The 22,492-nt window shown below is 34.9% G+C and overlaps 1 protein-coding gene across 29 annotated transcripts in view; it reads left to right on the forward strand.

Moving 5' to 3' along the window:
- The window catches only part of LOC103477041 (neurexin-1a), a 264,906-nt gene that overhangs the window by 11,275 nt on the left and 231,139 nt on the right, over positions 1-22,492 (forward strand). For 8 of the 29 annotated variants that reach the window (XM_008429897.3, XM_008429894.3, XM_008429906.3 and 5 more), the window contains 4 exons: positions 9,518-9,535; positions 11,594-11,623; positions 12,322-12,333; positions 12,784-12,831. In XM_008429897.3, the coding sequence (XP_008428119.1) occupies positions 9,518-9,535; positions 11,594-11,623; positions 12,322-12,333; positions 12,784-12,831 (108 nt within the window). The remainder of the gene's footprint in view (positions 1-9,517; positions 9,536-11,593; positions 11,624-12,321; positions 12,334-12,783; positions 12,832-22,492) is intronic. The other 21 variants (XM_081616361.1, XM_081616365.1, XM_008429902.3 and 18 more) reach the window with 10 other exon arrangements.

The raw sequence follows: 22,492 nt of genomic DNA on the forward strand, positions 1-22,492 counted from the left end.
GTTCACTCCAGAGGGACACAGTGAAGATACTACAAGTAACCCTCATTCCCTCATAAGAAAAGCAAGCTAGAAATTGTTTAGCTAACAAATGCTGATGGGTTCTTCAATAATGATTGAGCGGTCCTGCCTTTGAAAAGAGTGAGACTACTTGGCATATTATTTATTTTATTTTATTTTTCTCAACAACAAAGTAGTTTTGCTGAAGCTTTGTTTTTGTTTGTTTCACTTTAGCTTTATTCATTTTGCCAACAATTGATATTTTGTGCCATGTAGATTTAAACGGCAAAATACACTGAAGAAATAATGTAACGCAAAGTATTGTTAACTAGCTTAAGTTTTATGTTATTCATTTGATTACCTATTTGAGATGTTTATACAAAGATAAATTGTGCCTTTCCTACCCAAAATTGTGTTTTTATACCAAAGTAGTCGTGGTCTGACAGAACATCTGAGAGTATCCTGGGGTATCTGATACCAGGATGTTGATAATGTTAAACATAGATCCTAGCACCCTTTGGGTTTGGCGATGGAACTTTGCGGGTTTGGTAACCTTCCCACAGATGCCATCGGATGCTGCCGGATTGGCACCAGGGGAATATGGTGGCCTGAAAAACACACCACAGCCTTTATTGTGGTACTCTACCAGTGTGTGGCCAATATATTGCAGCTGATCATGTCTGTTTATGCACAAATACACATCTATAATGTGTGTATATGTACATAGACATATACACACATATAAATAATTATTTATTTAAGAAAAACAAAATTTTGTCTAAGGCATTTCTAGATTCCTGGCAAGCCAGACAAGGAGAAGTGAGTAACAGAACTCTTGATTATCAATCATGATCATTTTCTTTAGAAAAATTAACATTGGGTTTTAGCAGAGAGTCGTGCTTTCTGAGTGCTCCTCTAGATTTGAGTTCATTTATAAGTACAGCTCTACACGAATTCTTGATTTAACAAATTAGTATTCAGTAGCTTTGCCCTTGTTCACATATGAATTTAACTACTGAGATATTGTGTGGAAGAAGATGAATTATTAATGTGAATGAATGCTCCTGTTTCAAGTATGCCTGTCATGTAACAAACCACGTGATTCACTGTATATCTGAAAGACGGACCTTCTGCAGCTTTACTCAGAAAAATATGTACTTCTATCTCTGAGTCCATAAACACCTATTTTTAATGAAATGATTAGAGAAATTTTCTCAGAGGATTTTCATTTTACTACAAATAAACAACTGATTATCAAAGGGAATTTCTAAATTTCTTCAACACTCTTTTGACAGCTTTTAAAAAAAATATTTCTGGCAGATAACACCTCTGTCTCAGCCAGACACCGAAAAATACTGAAATCGACAATCTAAAGCATATATTTTTTGCTTTCTTAACCAAACTTAAAGGTTATTGGAAAATAACCTTTAAGCAAATATGTTTTTCCTGAAGCCCACATTTTTGTTAAAGCACTTTTTTTAAAAATCTGGTATAATCTAAATTCCCCCAAATTAAATGTTTTTTTCATTACCTGTAAACCAAAAATTAGCTGGGTTAACAGAAATAGGCCAGAACACATCCACCTGTGTGCAAGTAATCTAATGCATTTCACTTGGTGAAGTGAGTTACTGAAACAAATAAACTTTTAAATTTTAGACATATGACCCCATTTATGTTGGTTTATCACAACACATGAAAAAAAAATACATTTGCGGTTGTAATCTGACAATATTTCAAAAAGTTCAGATGTTGCAATACATTCACAAAACACAGCACGAGTATTTTTTCCTGGCATATGACACTTTCAGCAAAACGAATGTTTGAAATTCCAAAACAAGTCAAAAGTGCACATGAATAATTTCAAAGAAATGATGCCAAAACCAAGTAAAAACAAATAGTTTTCAGAAACATTTTTGTTACAGTCGTGTTTACAGACTTTGTAATTCCGTTATTGAATAACATCAGACATGTTAAGCTACTTTTGGCAACTAAACAGCAGTGGCTAACACGCTGAGGGTGTTCACCCTGAAGGAGAATCATACCATCCTTCTTGTTTATTTTTTCTGAAGATGAAATCTAAATTCAGTTTTGCTTCGCTTCAAGTGACACTGTTAATTCATTTAGCACATGATGTATTTTTAGATAGTTTTTTCGCATGTGTTTTTTTATTTACAATGGGTGAAGATGTGGATTAATGGTAACCGTGCTTAGAGCTTAGTTGAATTAATACTCAGTATGTCTTATTGCTGTATTTTTTTTAGGTTAAGCTCAAGAGCCACTATTCAGATAGGGATTTGTTAGACGTCAACAGTATTAGAAATGGAAACTCATTTTCTTAAGGAAGTCCTATACTTATACTGTCTTAAATAGCCACCATTCTGCACTTTGTAACAAGTTGGAAATATGCTGAGCCTACACTTACAAACTTTCCACTTGCATTGATTTCTTAATGCCATCTTTCGCTGCTAATACCCGTCACAAAAGAGATTGACTCCACAATGGTAATACTATCCCAGATATTGTCAATCCTGGGATTAAGGTTATTAGAACTTCTGTATAAGCTGCTCTGATTATCCTGTTGGATCACTCCAACCCGTACGTAAGATGTAAAAGAATGGAGAGAACATCTGCTCACACAATCCTCTCTAACGGGTCTGTCTCTTTGGAGATATCTGGATTGGAATACAATGTCCACACACCATCTGTCCTGAGAGCCTGTTAGTAGCTGAATAATAAGAGTAATTAATTCACAATCACTGATGTTATTTGAGTACAAAATAAAACTAAGCATTAAATGTGTAATGCAATGTATATGAATAGATTGAACACATACTAAAATGTTTATTGCTTTTTAGGTTTTATTTAAAAGCTCTCTTTTTAATATAGACCAATTGCTAAAGAGGATAAAGGTGTATTTGTGTGCCCTAAAGGGCATTTTTATAGTTTTTCCCTTGAGTTTATGTTTCATGCTAACTATATGCATTTTCTTGCCTGAAAGTGAGAAATATGTAGAAAAGTCTATGAGAACAAAAGCGTGGGCAACATTAAGCTAGAATGAAGCTTAAGGTTAGATTGGAGTGACCACGTTCCGTAGCACCAAACATTGAACATTAGTTCAAACCGCAATGGGCATTCAACACAATAGTGATATCAAAGTCCTCTTGTGATAATTGGACAGCATTTAAATGAGGTAATTTCTTCTGTCTCACACCAGCATTGTGAGACAGAGTTCACAGGTATCGGCACTCTTATTTTATGTTTTTCTTTTTCCTAAAGCTCTGTCACCAGAATAGCCATTCATTATGTTAGCGAGCCATGCAGTGGATGTAGAAGTTTCACTTTTCTGTACATAATCAACTGTGTTTTGCTTGTGAGGACTTGAGTGCATCAGAATGATGTTGCTGTGTAAAATGTTTTTCTGAGGACAGTGAATGTCACTACGCAAACTGTAGTTTTCTCATCAGAACATGAACATGTTGTTTTGCCCTAAAAACGTCGGTTCGAGTTAATGCTGCAGATCTTGGATGGTTAAAGAAACTAATGTACATGCAGACAACAGCTGAAGTGCAACACTATATAAACTGAGCTGAGATACAGTGAAATAGAATATTGTTTTGAGAGAGTGTTTATTAATTTTACTTTGCACTAACAAAAGTAAAAAAAAAGAAAAAAAAAGAAAAGCAAAGTCAAGTAAAAGATAGCATTTTGTTATGTGAAAATCTCCATGCTGGCATATTTTCTTCAGGCTCATGCCATCCTCCTCTATTGGAGTAGCAGGAACTGTAAAACATTCCCATCCCTCAGACGCGTACTTTCCCTTAAACGCTGGGGAAAATATTTTTTCAACTGTTTGTTTCTTTGTGCTTTGGTGCTCAACTTCTTAAAAGAATAATTCTCCTTTAAATTAAAATAGACAAACAGAAAAACTGTGATCATTCAAAAACGCATTTACTTTCTTGCCTCTTCTAGTGCTTGCCTTCTGGTAGCTTCCTCGAACTGAGTTTTGCTATCAGTAAGTCATACAATGACAAATTGTTCATTTTTAAACCCTTGAATTTTCCATTTGGACACTGTCCTGTTTGGCAAGGCCATTCCCACTGGGAGGATTTTTCTAAAAAGCTCATTCAAAGACAGAAATGGTCTGAAGGCGTAAAAGCTCCAGCAGTGACTGAATAATTAGAAGTGAAGTTGAAATTAGTGAGAGTATAATTATCCACAGCTGTGGTCGCTATTAGTTTCTATCAGAATGGCTGGTCACTCAGTCCATGCATGCACTTCCTCTCTTACCCTTTTTTTTGTTGCTTCAATTACATAATTGAGCAATGGTGAGCTGTTCAATGCTATGAACAGATGCATTAGGTTAGTGGTAGAAAGGGATGAGCACCCACTCATTACTCTTGAGTTTGTCCAAGTTGTAGTTTGACAACCAATCGATGCTTGGTAGCTTCTGAGCTAGTCTTTCAGATTTTCTATCAAAACATCTGCTGCCACTGTTTAAATTAAAATGTCAGTTGAAAGGAATTGGGTTGTGTTGTAACATACAAATGTACAATCATTGTAATTATTTACAAATGAAACCCACACGCTGAAAATTGTGCAATTCTTGTGAAAACTCACTATTTTGTGCTCTCATCCCTTTTTATTTATATTTTTACATTTCTATAATTCCCCAAACATTAAAAAAAATAATAATATATAACATGTTGGATATTTGTAAAACCTTATTAAGAAAAAGCATTTAAATGTTTACCTATTAGTTGTGAATCTGTCTCGTCTTTAATCTCAAGCCAACTGTAAATATCTGACCCTTCAGAGGATTTTTCAATTAAATAGATTATTTGTAAACTATTTTAATTTCTTAACAGTTGGGAGCAAATTTCTACTGTTCATTATAAATGAAAGAAGCACCTTTTAAACCAATAATGATAATTTAATTTCAACATTAAAGAATTTCTGCTTTTTTCTGCATTTATACATTTACGGTTTTCATCTGGATTTTGTGGAATGGACCAACTTTGTTAAACGTCACGATTCTTTGGTTATCAAACAATTAACTATGTTGCTCTGCCCACGGTTAGAATATCAATTGATTAGAGCAGTATTCATTTTGGATGTAATATTCTGTATAACTCCGTTTTAGGAAATCATTGATGGAATTCTACTACTGCTGCTTGGACTGTGAAGTTTGTGTTAGACTATTTTGAATATTTGGAGCATTTAGGAAGCAATTGTGTGTTGTTAAGATATAGTTAAACATCATTGCAGGAGCTATCTCAGCTTTTAGTTTGGATTAAATGTTGTTCAGAGTAGCCTCTTCTGTTTGTTTTTCTTTGCTACCCAAAAGAAATGATTCAGAAAATATGAGTGTAATTCCAGTGCAAGAGAAGACAAATTCACCAGCTCATCAGTGCTTATGGCTTTAACAGGAGGTTTATTCAACTAGAAAAGATCTTACAACATTGTCACTCAGCAGAGAAAAATGAATTATATCCATAGCTGTGTGTGGTGTCTAGTGAATGTCACGCATGCATCTTTATTTAAAATGTCAACAAGACTCTTCTTCCTACATCTCTTCAGCTAGATACATTCAGACACACAAGACAGACTTGCATCTGTTAGTGTGTGGCGATGGCATTTTGAGGGTAGCTTGAATGATGTATCGTAGTGGACTAAGCATGTCCAGTTTTTTTTATTTTTTTTTATGTCTACTGTATGTCCTGTCACTTTGGCTTTGAACAGTTGTCATGGTTTGGAGCTCACAGTCAAGAGGGGGGGGTCAATTTTGTGTTTTGTCAGAATTATGTCTGCATGAGGCAAAGCGAAAAGAAAATCAATTTATTGATTAATTTTCCCACGTGTGTGTCTGTGTGTGTTTTTCTTGGAGAAATCGTACACCAGATGTTTCATTCAGTGAGGCATTAAGTTAGTATTTGTAATTATATTCCTTGAGCCATAGACTGCTCTGTGTGCATAACATAACAGCGTAAGACTATCAGAGACACAGATTGTTTGATAGACAGTTGAGTGCATTTTGGTGTAGAGTTACCAGCACAATAGCACTAGGATCACTTTGTCAAGGGGATTAAATGGATTTACAACTGTGGATTAGAATGTAACCAGCTGGGTACATTTGTGGAAAAAAAAAAAATGGAAGTGCATTTGTGTGTGTGTGAAAGAGGGAGAGAGAGATGAGTGATGGTGACTTGCTTTAATGGATTCTGTGAGGTGATACTGCTATTAAGGAAAAGCTTATTTCGCTCTTAAAACCACCAAATGAAACCTTGTTCCATGTGGCCCCTAGAGGTTGTTTGAATTTCATCTCATAAGATGCAGTAGGGAAAATAAGTGCAAAGGACAATTTTTTTTAGTAAGTAAATGTCTAAAGGGGGCTATTGACATAAAATTCATGCCATGTCAGCAACAACTTGTTTCATATGTATATTTTATTTGTTAATGCATGTAAAACAGAAGAAAAAAAATACTTAAAAAATAGAATAGCTAAAATGTAACGGTATTTAAAAAAACTATCTTTTCCCTCTCTCCAAATGAATATCATATGCTGTAACCGCAGCTGCTGAACTTTGAAAATGTTTCTCAGTACTAACATATCACACAAGAAGCATCTTATGATATGTAAAACAAAGAGCTTCCTCAAGGCCAAATTTATATTTGTAACAAACATACTGATTGCACTGTTTACAGGTGTATTACTAAACCTCTGAATCTGGAAAAAATAGTCTGGTCAAGTGAGATGCTTACTGATGTCATTGCAAACATATTTGGAGAAAGAAAGATTCTGCAAAATTCTATGAGCATGTCAAGTGCCTATTCTCCTTATCTTGTTGCACAAAATTGACCTAATTTGTGATTATTTTTCTAAATGAATCTTACAGCCGAAGTAAAATTTATGTCAATAGATTCCATAGAAATATATTTACTATTAACATCTGTTTTGTGCCAAACCTATACTGAACACAAATAACAAAAATAGTTATAATCATCTGCCTAATCACACAAAGAAAGTGGCTTATTTTCAGTGGTTTCACTTTTGGCACTATTTTCGTCCTGTGGAGGTTGAGAATCATGCTAAGATAATGTTCTCTGATCTGATTTAATACGGAGGCCATAAATATTGTATGTCTCCAAAGCTATAATTAGATAGGATCAATAATTAATAGCTTCTAATTTAAGATTTAAGCTGATAAAAGAAAGGGAATCAGTATAATATCTTGCTAATCCCACAGGTATGTATAATCATCTAAACTTTTAAAACCTTCCCACACAGGCCACTCACAGATCTAAAATACATAGCCTAAATATGTCTCACATCAAACATTACAGTTATGTTTTATAAAAATGGAAAAGTATGTGTTGTAGCAAATGTTTCAGTGCCTTTGGGGTCTTGACATAATCAAATGTTTTTTATTTGTTAATGTTTTTCACCTTTTTTTGGTCATTTGTAACTGCCAGCCTCATGCTTGCTTTGTCTGAATGCCTTTAATTTCAGCAGCGTGCTTTTCATAATTGAATTGGAAAAAAAACAGACATCAAACAGTTTGCATGTTTATTTGACAGCAGTATCTCATTTATCTAAGAGACATGTTTTAGTTTGATTGCTTCCTGTATATGCACACAGTCTTATTCATCTAACTTTCTCACATGCAACATATTCTGCTTGATTGTTTAAATATGCATTTGTTTTCAAAAAGTCTTAGATAAGTGAGGCAGTATACTGTATTTCCAAGAAAATTTGGAAATTTTATTAATAAAGACAACACCTTTAGAAAGAATATGAACACACTTGAATTTTGTTAAGCTTTACAGAACTGGTGTTGTCATGTATCTGAACCAATTAATAGACGTTTAATCATTTTTGTACATTGCCACAACCTTTGGTAACTTTATGTGTGGTGTCTGACTTGGAAAGGGAACCAAAAGGTATGGTAAGTTTTGGGTCAAAGTAAAAAAATGCTTAACTTGGAGCAAGAAACCATTTTGGAGAGGTAGGAATTTAAATTGTGGTCAAAACTGGGATCCTGATGGCATGGTTAAAAACTGGGCCAATCACAAGAACTATTACTTTGAGTAATTATAAATGGATGTTGCATGCAAAACACCATTCTTTTGTTGTTTTTGTCATGTTTATACCTAGACCTGGATATCTTTAAATTTGGTTCTAATACAATAGCCTAAGAACTACTCTGAGTGTATTTCTCCCCTTTTTGAGAGGCAATTAACATTTGCTCTTACACATTCTCTTTTTCTTATTTTTGCATGTTTGAACTCACATTTTTCTTTTTCGAATTAATCTATATCCTCTCAGGTGGCATGCTGTGTACCTCACCTATTCGCCATCAGTTTATCAATATGTATTTATGTCTACTTCCTTTATCAGAGTAACATATTTCACAGTGACTTTCTCACTGCCGTAAAACTCACTTTATAGCCAAAATCAAAATAGAAGCATTGACATTTAGGAGCCAATCTTTTGTATAACTGGATGCGCTCACTATTCTTTGCCTTTAATGCTGTAACCAAATCTCCTGAAAATGCCTTCACAAGATCTCACTGCCTGTTCTGAAACATTAGAGGTTTTACATATACATATATCGATTCCATTTGTTTATATTATTTTCATTTGCTGTGAATTTCATTACATAAGGCAGCTTTTCATCTAAGAAAAAAAAAAAACATTTATGGTGATTATTTTGAAGCAGTAGAGATTAAACTATCTTTAAAGAAAAGTGAAATAAATAAAAACATTAATGAGTGACAATGAACACAGAAGGATGAACCAGCCTCAAGTTGTGTTGCTTTCCTCCCCTTCACCTTCCCATGCTTTGTGATCAATACTGGTTCTTTGATTATTTAAATGTGAAGCCAGTTTTAAGATTTAGGTGGAAGAATGTACTTTTTGCTTATTTGTAAACAGTCAAATGCGCTCACACCATTTTAGATCTGTCTGATATTCTAGGACAGACATACGCTTACTAAGCCACAGCTTGCTGCCCGGAAGGTCAGGAGCGGGTCCCTAGGAGCACTTTAGTTTGTAAAACAGAAAACGGATCTTCAAACCTTCATCTTCAAAGAAGAGTTCATTAAGAATTAACTGAGCTTTGAATTTGCTTCAAGATTTTTTTTAACATTTAATTTAGTGAATAAATATAACATTTTAAATTTATCAAAATAAATCTATATGAACTGGAATTAATAGTTTCATTGGATGTCATAATTTAATGAGTTGAAACACATTTTCAAAGAGACCTAATAAATAAATCAGTAATTTTCTATGCTCTCTTAAAAACACAGCTGAATAAACTTTGCCTAAGTTGGTCCTAGATTATCTTATAGGTTACCAAAAATAGAGCAGATCAACATAAATTTGTATTTTCTCTTGAGATGTTGCAATAGGCCACTTGCATGTGATGTTTATTGCCTTGCATGGTGACAACATGCAATGGCCAGTACTATCCTGCATGCTGCTTAATGAATATCTCCCTCTCTCTCTCTTTGCCTCCAGAAGACAACAATACCGAAGGTGGGTATTTTCATCCTGGGGACTAATTCCATCTAAAATCTATCAAATGAATGTTAAAGAATGTTTTGTCTTGGTGATGGTATCGATGTGACTTGAGTGGTAAGTGTGGTTCGTCATCTTTTATCTTTATTTTCATTTAATTAATTAATTAAATTAATAAGTCAGTTGATTTTGAAAAATACTCATACCTCTAACAAAGTTTTTAGGAACACCTTTATTAACTTCAATATCAACATAAAAACAATATTTCTAGTCATAAATGATAAATTCTGAAGTCAATGTATAAAATAAAATAAATTAAAAAAACTGCAAAAAAATCTCCTGATTTGTATCTGTTTTATTTTTCTTTTTAAAGTCAAGGCTGGATAACATTTCAAATTTCCCAGATAATTTAAGCAACACTAACTGTATTGCCTGTAAAGTTTGCTGTGTAATGTAATGTAATGCTTATTACGACTAGATCTATAAACCAGTGGCTATAAGTTTATCTCATCCACATATACAATATATAAAACGGCAATAGTTCTGAAAACTCTAGAAGACTACAAAAGCAACCAATCAGTAAAAGCCTTCTTTAAAGAATCGAGCAACATTGTATATTTATGTACAATGACATATTAATGGATGGATGCCTTACATCAAGCGTAATACTTTCATCAGGCTTGGTTAAAATAAGTAAATGCAGATTTCAACTTATATTGGTGCTTGTTCATTTTTTTTCTTAAGCAGTTTTGAGTATGAGGATCATTAAGACTAAAATGGCAATGCCTAAAATACCATCTCAATGCAAAAGCAGCAAGCACAAATGTTGTCAACATTAATTTCAGTGTCCACAGTCCAGATTTAATAGTTTGATTTTTAGAAAGTTATGTGAATGATTAGATTTTCCTGAAACACTTGAAAGAGTGGGTATAGTAGCACATTACACTAATCTGATTGTTGAATATAATATAATAACCTAAATATAAAACTGGACCTCTAAGTCATAAAGTCAGATGTCTTCTGGGCAAATGAGAATAAGGACAAGACTATTGCTCTGAGGTCCAAAGTCCAATTAGAGGATGAAATACCATTTTACATTTATTTTGAAAACTAATATCTCACACTTTGGAGGAAGAGTGAATAGCCACATAATCCAAGCTGCTTGTGGTCCAGTAGGACTTTTCCAGTCAGTGATGATTTGGGAAGTAATTTCACCTGCTTATGATGATGCATTGTGTTTATGAAGTGCAAAGTCAGTCATCCAAAATTAAATTTTGGATGACTTCAGTCTTGCCTTTGCTAACAAGCTTCATGTGGAGGCAGAGTTTGTCTTTTCAGCAGAACTTACCAATGGCCCAGACTGGCAAAGTACCAACATTTGGTTTAATAACCATAGTATAATTGTACTCGTGACCAGAATACTGATCTGACCTAAACCCTATTGAGAATCCTTAGGGCCATTAAGAGGAAGATGAACAACGTATTTAATAATGCAGAAACTTGGGCATCCACAGGCTTATCTCCATGTCAAACTGCATTGATGCAGTTAGTATTGACTAACTAAATATTACGTGCATATGGTGGACAGTGCATAGAAATGACTTCCTGGTGTTTAACAATTTTTAATGGATTTCTTTAATATTCTGATTATTTGAAAATCTGAATTTTGGTTTTCAAATGAATGTTCTCAAAGTTAACAGAAATAAAAACTTGATATATTCCACAGAGTGTAATAAATATATGTTCTATACTGAAGTAAATGTCTGTTTTCGACTGACTTTATAGTTATTTTAATTGACTGAGATGAACCTGCATATAGGTCAGCGTGACTTTAGCTTTCTGAACGATGCATAGTAAGTTGCTGATGATGCATTGCAACCTTTCTCAGTTGCCTTAATGCTCATCAGACTAACCCTGTTTGTGTGTCCTCCACTTGATCTCTACCCTGCTTTTCCCTTATCCCAACACTCCTCAAGTAACAGACATCTACTGTCAAGGAGATGCCTGCATGTCAGTGTCACACAGTTTCCCATGATCCCTTGTTCTCTGCTGACTGTACTCTTGTTTTCCTTTAAGGTCTGGCACACCTGATGATGGGCGACCAAGGTATGAGCTATGTTCCTTTTTCCTATCATTCCTCCATTGTTCTTCCCGCTCCTATTGTGCTTTGAAATTTGTGAGCCACTAACTCCTTTGCAGGCTTGAAGCTTCTGATATGGGCTGTTTATCCATTTTTGATCAATGCCTTTATTTTTTTGTCTTGTGTTGTTTTTCCATCTGACTTTTTCATAGGTGATCTAGCTTTGCTTTGAAGTTTGTGTTTTTCTATATAGTTTTGACATTTCTGTTTATATATATATATATATATATATATATATCGTTTTTTTTAATGATTCAAATTTAGTATGGGTAGTTGTACTGAAGGACGACTTGCATTAACCTTGTTTGGGTGTTGTGAAAATAGCTTACTGCACTTTTAGAGCTAATCCTCATCTGCCCTCACATCGGTAATGCATGTTGAGAGCATCTGCAGACAATTGTCCATTTTGTCTTCATTTTTCCATTTTTGCAGTTCTGCATATTGCCATGGCACAACAGAGCAGCGATGTAGCTTTCTGCTTTCACTTCCCATAGCAGCATCCTATTTCCCTCCCTGTATTTGCGCATATTTGCAGCCATCAAGCCTCTCTATCCCCCTGCCCACTGTCCTCCTATCTTGTTAGGACACTTACTGGTGTCTCCTTTGTTCTTCCTCTTTGTCTGGAACCTGCTTTCTTCATGGAACATTTCATCAAATCTCATAGGTAAAAGTAAAGGTATTATCCTTTTTAATTCTCTGAATTCACTGAGCTTTGTGGTAATATTTCTGGCATTATATGCTCTTGTTGAATGATATATATATATATATATATATAAAGAGATATAACTGGGATTTTTAAAAACTGCTTTTCAACTAATTAATTAGAGGGTTTCAAGGTAGGTGCTGCTTGAATTCACATGCTCAAGCTGTGTCGCTTTCACGTTTTTTTTCTTCTTTTTTATTGCATGAGAGCCATGCAGACTCATATGAATGTAAGCCCCACAGTTGCTGCCCTAGTTCTTGTGCACAACTTGCACCCAGGGGAAACTACACTGCTTTTGTTTAAATTATGGGTTTTGAGGTTGATCATAGTGTTGTGGGCCTCCCATCCTGGCTGTGATCCTCACCTCTTCTCTCTGTGGGGTAAGTGGACTTCTGATTTTTCCCATTTGACTCTCCTCCTCAGGGCAGAGAGGGGAGACTTGGCTTGTAAGGTCCCTACTGAGCATACAAGGTAAAATTCCAATTCTTCTGTTATTTTTGCAATAAACTCTGATTTAGCAAGTTCACTTGTGTTAAGAGACTGTAATGTTTTGTCAATACATGTGGAAAGCTAATTGTAAAATAATTGCCATGTAACTAATTAATAATGGACAATGTGACATTTAACAATCAGTTTTCGTTACTTTGAAATCTCTAGCTTGCTTTTCCTTTTAAATTAAATGTTCTATTTGTTTTAGCATAAAGTCTAAATATTTGCTCTTAGCAGCTATTAGGTTGCACTAAATCTTCTGTAAAACCATGTTCTTGTGAAGCTTCATTTAAGCAGGTAAGTTTTCAAACTGACCAGTGAGGAATATTTTGAAGCATTTAATTTGAAGAAAGATATTTTTGTCACGGCTTATGGTTTCTGCATCTGTCTGTGGATTGCAAACTTTTCAATTGCATCTTTTCACTGTTGGAAGGAATAGGGACATTTTCAAGTGGTCACACACTGTGTGTGAGTAAAGGTAAAATTTAATACGTTTAGCTTAAACTGCAAATCTACATGCACTGTCAAGTGACATTTTTCCCTCCACACTGACATTAGAGTAATATTTTCCTGTTTTAGGACATTTGGTATCAACATTATTTCTATTTGCAAAATGTCAGTACCTTTATTAAAATTCAGAAGCTTAGGTAAATATAGTTGCCTTTTAAAATGTTTTGGGTAAACGTCCACAACCATCTCATGGTCCTTTTCAACCCAAACATTTTATTTAGCTAAAGTCTTGAGTATTGAGACAGCCTCTCCAAAACATTGACTTTGTTGTCATTAAGTCACTTTGTAACTAAATTGCCACCTTTCAGCCAATGTCATAGAGGTTTGTTTTCACTGAGGATGTTGTTCTCTTACTAGTTTTAGCCAGCATTCTCACAGTCTTTTGCATTTGATGAGATGAATGAATTAATCTGTTTTTCTCAAATGTACTATTATAGCATGAGATTCAATCTCATGCTATAGAATTTGAATAATTCTATTAAAATTATCCAAAAAGTCATCATCATAGACAAATAAAATCCTGCATGTGTCAACCATAAATTACCTACAACAGGAAAAACTTTAATAATAAACATGTTTCTTATTGCTGTTCTGTAAATATTCTATTCTTTCTGCTATATTACAATACAAATTTCTTCCTATTGGTCCCGACTAAGCATATGTTTGAACGTTATCTATTAGTAATTCAAAACAAGTCATGCAAAACGCATATAGCCCATATATAAGGAATGAGGAAGCCATAAATGAGTTTTAAAGCTGTGCAATAAATGAGACTTCATGCATAATATTTTCACACATGCATACACATATACACATTGTGTTTTCAGGGGCCTGAAATATATTCAGCTGCAGTACTTGTACAAGCCACAGTTACAGTTTTTGTAATTTGCCTTAAGCTCATTCTCCAACTAAGATTTGATAATTATGGTATGGGGATTATATGCAAAAACACAAATGTGAAAACTGGAATGAAATCCATTTGCAACATCTTCCAAGGTAAGTGTCACTCTCATTTCTATAGTCTTCATGCTTATTGTTTAGAAAATTGATGCAGACAATTGGTATTCTGACATACTGTCTGACAAATGTGATTTTTGCTTTTGTCTGGAAATGAAAAATTTATTCTGTGGGTGGCTTTTGAAATGTAGTTTTTTTGCTGTTCTTCCAAGATTTGACACATTTCTGTTGACCATTTGTCATTGATTTGCAGGTCATAACTGGTCCTACATTTATATTCTGTGAATGAAACTCTACATTTTACAGCAATGGCAGTTAATGCCTCCCACACAAATGTTCTTGCATAAAAACTAAATTCTGGCAATGTCCGGCTCAGATTATGTAACTTACTGTTTGATACAGCACTTGTGTCATTTATGATAATTATCTACATTGCTTAAGGAGTCCATTAGTAACATTTGAATCATCTTCCGATAATGTGCCGTAAAGCTTAGGTTTTCACAGCTCTGTATCAACACCGAGCTTGGCTGTGGCAGAAGGAAAGCCGCAGGGAAGGAGTCAAATAATGCTGATGAGGCACAAATCTGCCATACTCGGCCCACTGCTTCTAATTTGGGTCTTGGTAAGATGCCCCCTGTGTTTTACAGTGTAAAAACCCTGCTCAGTCTTTGTAAATGTACTGTTTGGTCATATACACAAATCCCCACATGAGTGGTAAAATTGGAGTGTGGACAGAGCGTGTATTCATTGTCTCCTTTATTCTTGTGAGAATATTGTGTTTTATGTAGGCCCTCGCCGAGATTCTCCTGTGTGACGTTAACCACTTGGTTTGGTTTATCCTCTCTGTGAGGGCTGGTCCTTTGAGCTTGGGCTTTGTGTGTGTATCCGGTGCTTTTAGCTGGTTTACCAACATTGTTTACCTAAAACCTTGTTCCCATCCAGCACCACATAGCAGTGAGTGCAGAGGGATACGTTGTAATACCGCTGGCACACAAATCATTTGGGTATTTAATTCCTGTCATTGCAATGTGCAGCTTAAGAGGAACTACACACTGTACAGATAAGCTTACAGGTACTACGAGGCTATTTCTAAATGAGTGGATTTCCTAATGTAATTGCTTTCACTTTCTAAAGATGGGAATTGTTATTTTTGTCATCGAGGACATCAAAGGTGATCGTATTTGTTCTTATTTGTGTGCATAACATTTTCAATTTTATTAGATTAATTTGATATTTATAAAGCATTTTTGCTGGGCTTGTTTGTATTGTATAGTTACTATTCATCAGAGTCTTTTAATTCAGTTCAGTTCAATCTTACATATAACTCCAATTCACAACAAATGTAATTTTGAGACACTTTACAAAAAAATATTTTAATTCAGTCATGCATACATTCCAATTGATCCTAGTTATCAAGCAATATATTAAGTTCTGTTAATTTTTCAAAGTAGTTTAAAAGGTTTCTGTCTAAGGATACTTAGAAGATTGCATCAAGTCACTTACGTTTCTGTAGCGACAGCAGAAAATTGCTTGCAGTGTTTTAATTAACTGAGTGTCACAGATTGATAAACGTTCACAAATGCTTTCAAATGGCTGTTATCTACCATATACAGTATACATTAGGTGTTATGGTTAATGGAATATCAAATTATCAAGTGTAACAATTTCACGTACCCTGTTAACTATGCCCGTGGTTTGGATATAGTCATTTTTAATGCATTTTTCACATGAATAACATTGTTTTAAGTGTCTATAAAGCTTTAATATGATAATGATTCAGAGGAACCTTCATCACTAATGTTTACATATGCTGGAAAATTAACAGGGCAATTGAGAATATGCCCTGTAGATAATCAAGCAAGACATCAGATTCTGAAAGTACCTGATGCCAAAGACATCAGTTTGATTTAGTTTTAGAGTTTTAATTTAATCTATTACATGAATCCCTAACCTTGAGGGGAAACCTATGTTGTACGCAGGTGTGTTTGTGTTTGTACCTTTTTACACCATAGTACAGTGATGGATAGTACTTATGGTGGGATTCAGCACAGATCAGTGCGCATGTGACACTGGAGTCAGGTCAGTGAAAATCATTGAAAGACCTTCACAGGTAGGATTTTACCACTCACTTGCCTCAAAACAAGTGCTGTACAATTATGTATCACATATTTATTTAGTTTGTCACAATAACTGAAGAGATGATGTATTTTAAGAATAGCAACACTTAGTATTTTGAAAATCAAAACTATTTATAGTTAGTTATGTGTTTCAATTGTTTTTAAAGGTAGACAGCGACACTCACTGAGATTTTTGCAAGAAACACTTCTACAAAAAGAAAAGTAACAATCCATTTTTTGGTGTTTGAAACCGAGAAGAAAGATTTTGCAGATAAGTGTAGAATATTCCAGCCTAAGTTTGGCTGGTCCACGTATTGTGGAATCTGTGCTTATCTATTTCTAAACTAGTCCTAAAATCTTTCCATGTTTTGAAAAAACAATTTACATTCAATAGATCTCAAACTGTGTTGCTATGTCTAGTGTAGGTTTCATCAGTCCAAGTATTTTAGATTTCGAACTGTAAATCATGTCAAACAAACCTGTAGGGTCATTTGAAAGCAGATTTAAATTTTACATTCATTAGCTTGTGATGTCAGTCCCTGTATTTCCACAGTGCTTGCAAATGATTTGTATCTCACTTGAATATTTGATGTCAGTAGTGGGTCACTGTGGGATTGTGGGCATTGCTCATTTTAAAATTGATTCCCACAAATCCAGTTTTAATAATGCATGAATTTCCCATGTACAATTACAGCAATGTTTATGTAGACATTTGGACTGCAGGCATGAACTAAAACAAGAAACATAACTGCTACACACCTGGTGTGCTCTACCCTTCTCCTTTTAACGTACGCCATCTCTTGTCAACAAAATCAAGATCAATTGTAACCTAATCAAAACAAGGATGGCTCGTTAAGATGTAAATTTAACTTTGTCACCTTTATATGAAAGTGAGATGAAAGGAGTGTTGGAAAAACATCACAAGAAAAAGCATTGTTGGAGCTGGAGCTGATGATTATCCAATTTCTCGTTTCCTCCAACAGGTAGCGTCAGTGAGGCAATAGCCTTACTGTGATTTATAAAGCTAATGAAGGCATGCAGATGCAGTGTGAAGTCAAAAGTATGGAGGACCGATCCGGCCAAAATCGTTAATAAAAATTAGCAGGTTGATAAAGTAATTAATGGTAAACCACGGATTATGCTGTGATTACCAATAAAGAAGAAGATGTAAAGGAACTGTAATAAAAGTCTTCAATTATAATAAGAATATGACTTAGATAGTTAATCTGACTGCATTTTATTCCAAACTAGTTTTTCATGCTCACAAATATGTCTTAAGTGGAAGATATGAAGCAGAGAAAACTAAACAGGTGTAGAGACAAGAGAGAGCATCTACAGTGACAACTAGAAAGAGAGAAAAGGACATCAAATTAGAGTTCTGTTTTACACAATATAAGACTCACAGTCAAGCTCATTCGTATTACCCCAAGACTGAACAGTTAATTCATCTGACAAAACACCATGAGGTGTGTGTTAAATAAGTGACAAATGTTTTTGTACCTTCCCATGAAACTTGCAATAATGTCAGTGAAATTCTTGCTGCTTCAGGATTACAGATGCTAAGCTTTAACCCCAGACATCAGGTAAATTCTAAGTCATAGCCTTTTTTCTAACTTTTATGTGAGATATTATGGTCACAATTAATAAAAGCAAGCTGTGCTTTGTGGAAGGTGGCACTGCACGATTATTTCAGAAGATGATTATTCAGTCTTCTTCTTAAGGCCACATGCAGTGTTAATAACACCTTTACATAAGTGGTCATCCACACTCACATTACGTGAAATGTAACTGGAAGACCAATGTGAGAAAATGATGAACATTTTTAACAAAATATCTCTTCAGTGGTCCATGAACTGCACAATGTAGTTGTTATAGAAACTCTGGTCAAATACTTTGACTAAGGCTCTTTGACAAAATAGATATTCTCTAACTCACTCACTGTCTGTTGAGAAAACATCTGGTACTGACTGCCCTGTTGGCTGTACAAAAACAGTGCTGTTTTATACCTGAACACATGCAGAAGGTTCACAGCATGTGCATAACTAAGTGCGCAGTGCAGCATAACTTTAGAAAGTGAGCACTTGCAGCTCTTACTAATTTGGATCATTTTGGATCATTAAGATTTCTGATGCAGGTGTAGTAGAGACAGAAAGGTGACTCAAATCTAAACTTTGTTAGTGTACACAATTTTCAACATCAGTAAGACACTTTGCTCTCACTCCACTTAACTGAGTTACTCACCTGGAACAAGGTCAAGCTAAATGTAAAGATTACTGCTACTGGAGAAAAATCAACCTTAGCCCAAGTGGGTACTTGTATAAAATCAAACTTGAAGAAATCCCTGTTGATAAGAGTGGATCTCCCAACAGCTGCACATGCAGCTTTCAGGTACAGATGGTACATTACATTGTCTAAATATCAAAACAACTCCAAAATGATTTGAACATATTTTATTATCATTGACTTTTTCAAAAGTCAATGATAATAGTCTGTCTGTGAATCTATCTAGGCATTGAGTATGAATGCTTATATTACGGCATGTATGAAGGTATCTCATTCAGTAATAAAAAAATAAAATATATTAAGAAACTGGAGAAAAATCCCTCCATCTAGAATAAAACGGTAATACCAAATAAAATTCAATCAATCACAGAAAATGTATCAAATTCACTGTTTTGGGACAGAGTGAAACACAGACACTAAAAGGAACTGTGTCAACTGTAGCTTTTGAAGTTATTTATTAACAAGTCTTAAAGGAAAATTGACTTCAAAATTCCTGTATCAAGTGAAAATCTGGAAGGGAACTATCATACTGCTTTTTAGTTCTGAAAATTAACTTTATCCTTAGACTCATTCATTTCCACAACATCCTTCGATGAGTTCACTTTTTGTTCCCAAACTCAAAGGGAAACCCATACTGATGTCATAATCTTGCTAGCATCATTAGCTGCAGGCAACAGAAGCCTAAGGGCTGCTGCTGGGACATGCTACTGTTACTCATCCTTGAGTGAATTGACGACTTTGCTAGTAAAACAATATAGAGACTTTGTAAACATTTGTTTGTCTTCCATAACTGTTGGAGATTTACATGGGTTTAAGGTTAAAGGGGTTGGATAATGGGGGGCCTGGTATATAGCTCATGAAGTTGGCAAGCAAGAAACAGGATAGGCATTTCACTATCTCATTAACCATAAATAATACATATACATGCAGAATAATTTCTAATGATAATTTATAATTTACATTTAAACTATGCTTGAGAGAAAACCAGGGTGCCCATAAATTGAAAAAATAATAAAAATACCAGGATTTGAATGCATAACTGTCTCACTGTGAGGCAACAGTGGTAATCATTGCTCCACCTTGCAACCCTAGTGTAAAAAATGCCTCTGACATTCTGTCAATATCTTCAGATATTTACTTTCTTATTGTCCTGTTTAGTTTTTAAGTTGTTGTTTTTTTATTATTATTATTGTTTGGCTCATTTCTAGGTGAATAAAGGGGAGCGTTACACATTTTAATCATCCCTGTTTATAATCAGATCTTTTATTCATAGAGTCTGGCATAAAACAGCCACTTATGAGCACCAACACACTTGCAATTAAATGAAATAACCATGAACTGTTGAAATATGGCTTTTCTGCCAGTAGCCTGTATCCCACAAAACATATAATTTTAGAGTCCTATTGGGAATGTCTCCTTATCACATTTAAAACATGAAAATCTCATTGACCTTGTCCAGGCTGAACACAATTATGAATTCTGCCAAATTCAAGGGTGGGATTGATATCAGAAAATTTGGAAAGGAAAGAAATGCTGCATAGAGGAGAGTCATTGAGCCATGTCTGTCACTGTTCTATTGTTCTGATAGTAGCTCTGTTCAGCACCAAACAGACAGTTCATTCAGTGCTTGTCAATAACCCTAAATAGATGGGAAAACATCATTTATCTCATTCATTTGATCAGATTTGCATTTAAATTAAAATTATTATAATACTTAGAAGAACAGATGGTGAAAAAGACACTAGGGAAATGGTAATGGGGAAAAATGTGAATCCATGCATGGTTGGGATCTAGACCACCTCAGTAACTTCTTTTAAACCTTTGTAAAACATTCAAACTAAAAGTTAAGTTAACTTGTTTCTTTGTTGGAGTAAACGGCAGAAGTGTTAGGAAAAACAAGCAATAAGATTCCTTTCAGCAATTTATTCTTCCCCCTTGGAGCTTACTGATATTATATACCCATTTACCATTTTAATCCCTGCAGTGCTTAGCTTCCCTGGTATTCTCAGCAACTGGTGTTTGTAGAAACCAAGGTAATTGTAGCTGATAGGTCACAGTGGCAGTTTTTATTGCAGCAAACATCAGTAAAGCGACTCCTTCGCAATACAGAGTGAAAAAAGGCCTGTAATTGCCTGGAGTGAGATTTGTGTATCTTGACATGGCAGATTGGCAAGTCTGCACTGAAGCTGCACAGATTAGTGCATTACCACAGATTCTGCTCCTGAGGGGGAGGCAAGAAGACACACAGACACAGCGAAGGGCTTAATGCAGACAGAGAAAGGCATTTACGGACTAAGCACAAGGACGTGGGCACAGGGAAGGAAGAGGGGCACCATTTGAAAAGAGGCAGTGTGATAAACTAAGATTATAAATCAAAGGCATGCGATTGTAATTTACACCCAGCAACACGCAGTAAAGATTGAATAAATCAAACATGCAAAGTGTTACCTGGAGTTATTTAAGAAACAGAACTTTTATTTTTAAAGATCAAACGTGTTTGGATCAAACATTATTTTTCATATGTCAGACTCGTCTGCTTGGCTTGCTGACAGATGTGTTTTGGCTCTTTGTGCCAGTCCCAACTTGACTGCCAAAAGGACTGTAGCATGCTATAAAATCATTGAATATCATTGGCTGTTAACAAAACACATCAGCACTTTTTGCTCATCAGTGGTTTTCCCAAAGAATGTCTCTTTATTTAATATTTATTTAAAATATGACAGGTATATAAATTTTTCCTCTAACCAAAGGAAAGAGGGAGAGTATAGAATAAAAACGAGGGATCAATATGAACAAGGCTCATCTGGCTCCCCAGGTGGAGTGGAAGGAGATCTGCTCCAGATCAATAATGCTGGTCGATGCCAGTGAGAGACTGCAGTGATGAAAAACTCCCTTTCTTGGTCTCCAGAAGGAAGTGGATGAATTGCAGCAGAAAATAGATTAAAGGTAGATACCTATACCTCAGCTGTAGCCTGTGAAATGTATCCTTTGCACATCCTTTTGTTTAGTTATTGCTCAGATTCAAGATCATAAATTATAGCCTCTTTATTGGACTTAAATGATGGAATGTTCCCAAGCGTTTTTTGATACACTGGATATACTTCAGACTGTCATATATATATATATATATATATATATATATATATATATATATATATATATATATATATATATATTGACTTACGGATGGAATTTATGAACAAGCGCTTATCCATCTTCAAGAGATTTGTCTCCTACTAGGGCTGATTGTTCATTCATGACAAATCCACTGAAAGTACTTTTCACCTCAAATATAGTATTCTCTAGACCTTATATTAAAATGCAATCTGTGTGACGTTTAAAATAAATAATTATTTAGTTAAGAACTGGAAATGAAGGAAGTTGTAATAGTCCAGATTTCCATTTCTTTTAAGGCCTGAACATGCTGTGTAAAAGCTGAACTAGTTTTCTCAAGCTGGTTTGAAATGTGCCTTGGTTTAGCTCTTTCCAAGATGTTCAATGGATTTAGATCAGGATTCATAAAAGCCCAGCTCATAATAGTGGAAGGTTTTTCTCTTATCCATTCATGGATATTTTTAGGTATGTTTGGAGTTATTATCCTGTCAGAAGACACATGCTTTCCAAAACAAAGCAGGACATTTTTCCCCAGAATGTCTTTATGGTCTTGAGATTTTATTGTACCAGATGCAGCAAAGCAGCCCCAGAACATACCTGGACCTCCTCCGTGTTACAGTAGGGAGTAGGGACAATGTCCTTCTTTTGGTATGTTTCATGTT

The sequence above is a fragment of the Poecilia reticulata genome, chromosome 15, assembly GCF_904066995.2.
Source record: "Poecilia reticulata chromosome 15, P_reticulata-male-v2, whole genome shotgun sequence".
NCBI classification, from domain to species: Eukaryota; Metazoa; Chordata; class Actinopteri; order Cyprinodontiformes; family Poeciliidae; genus Poecilia; species Poecilia reticulata.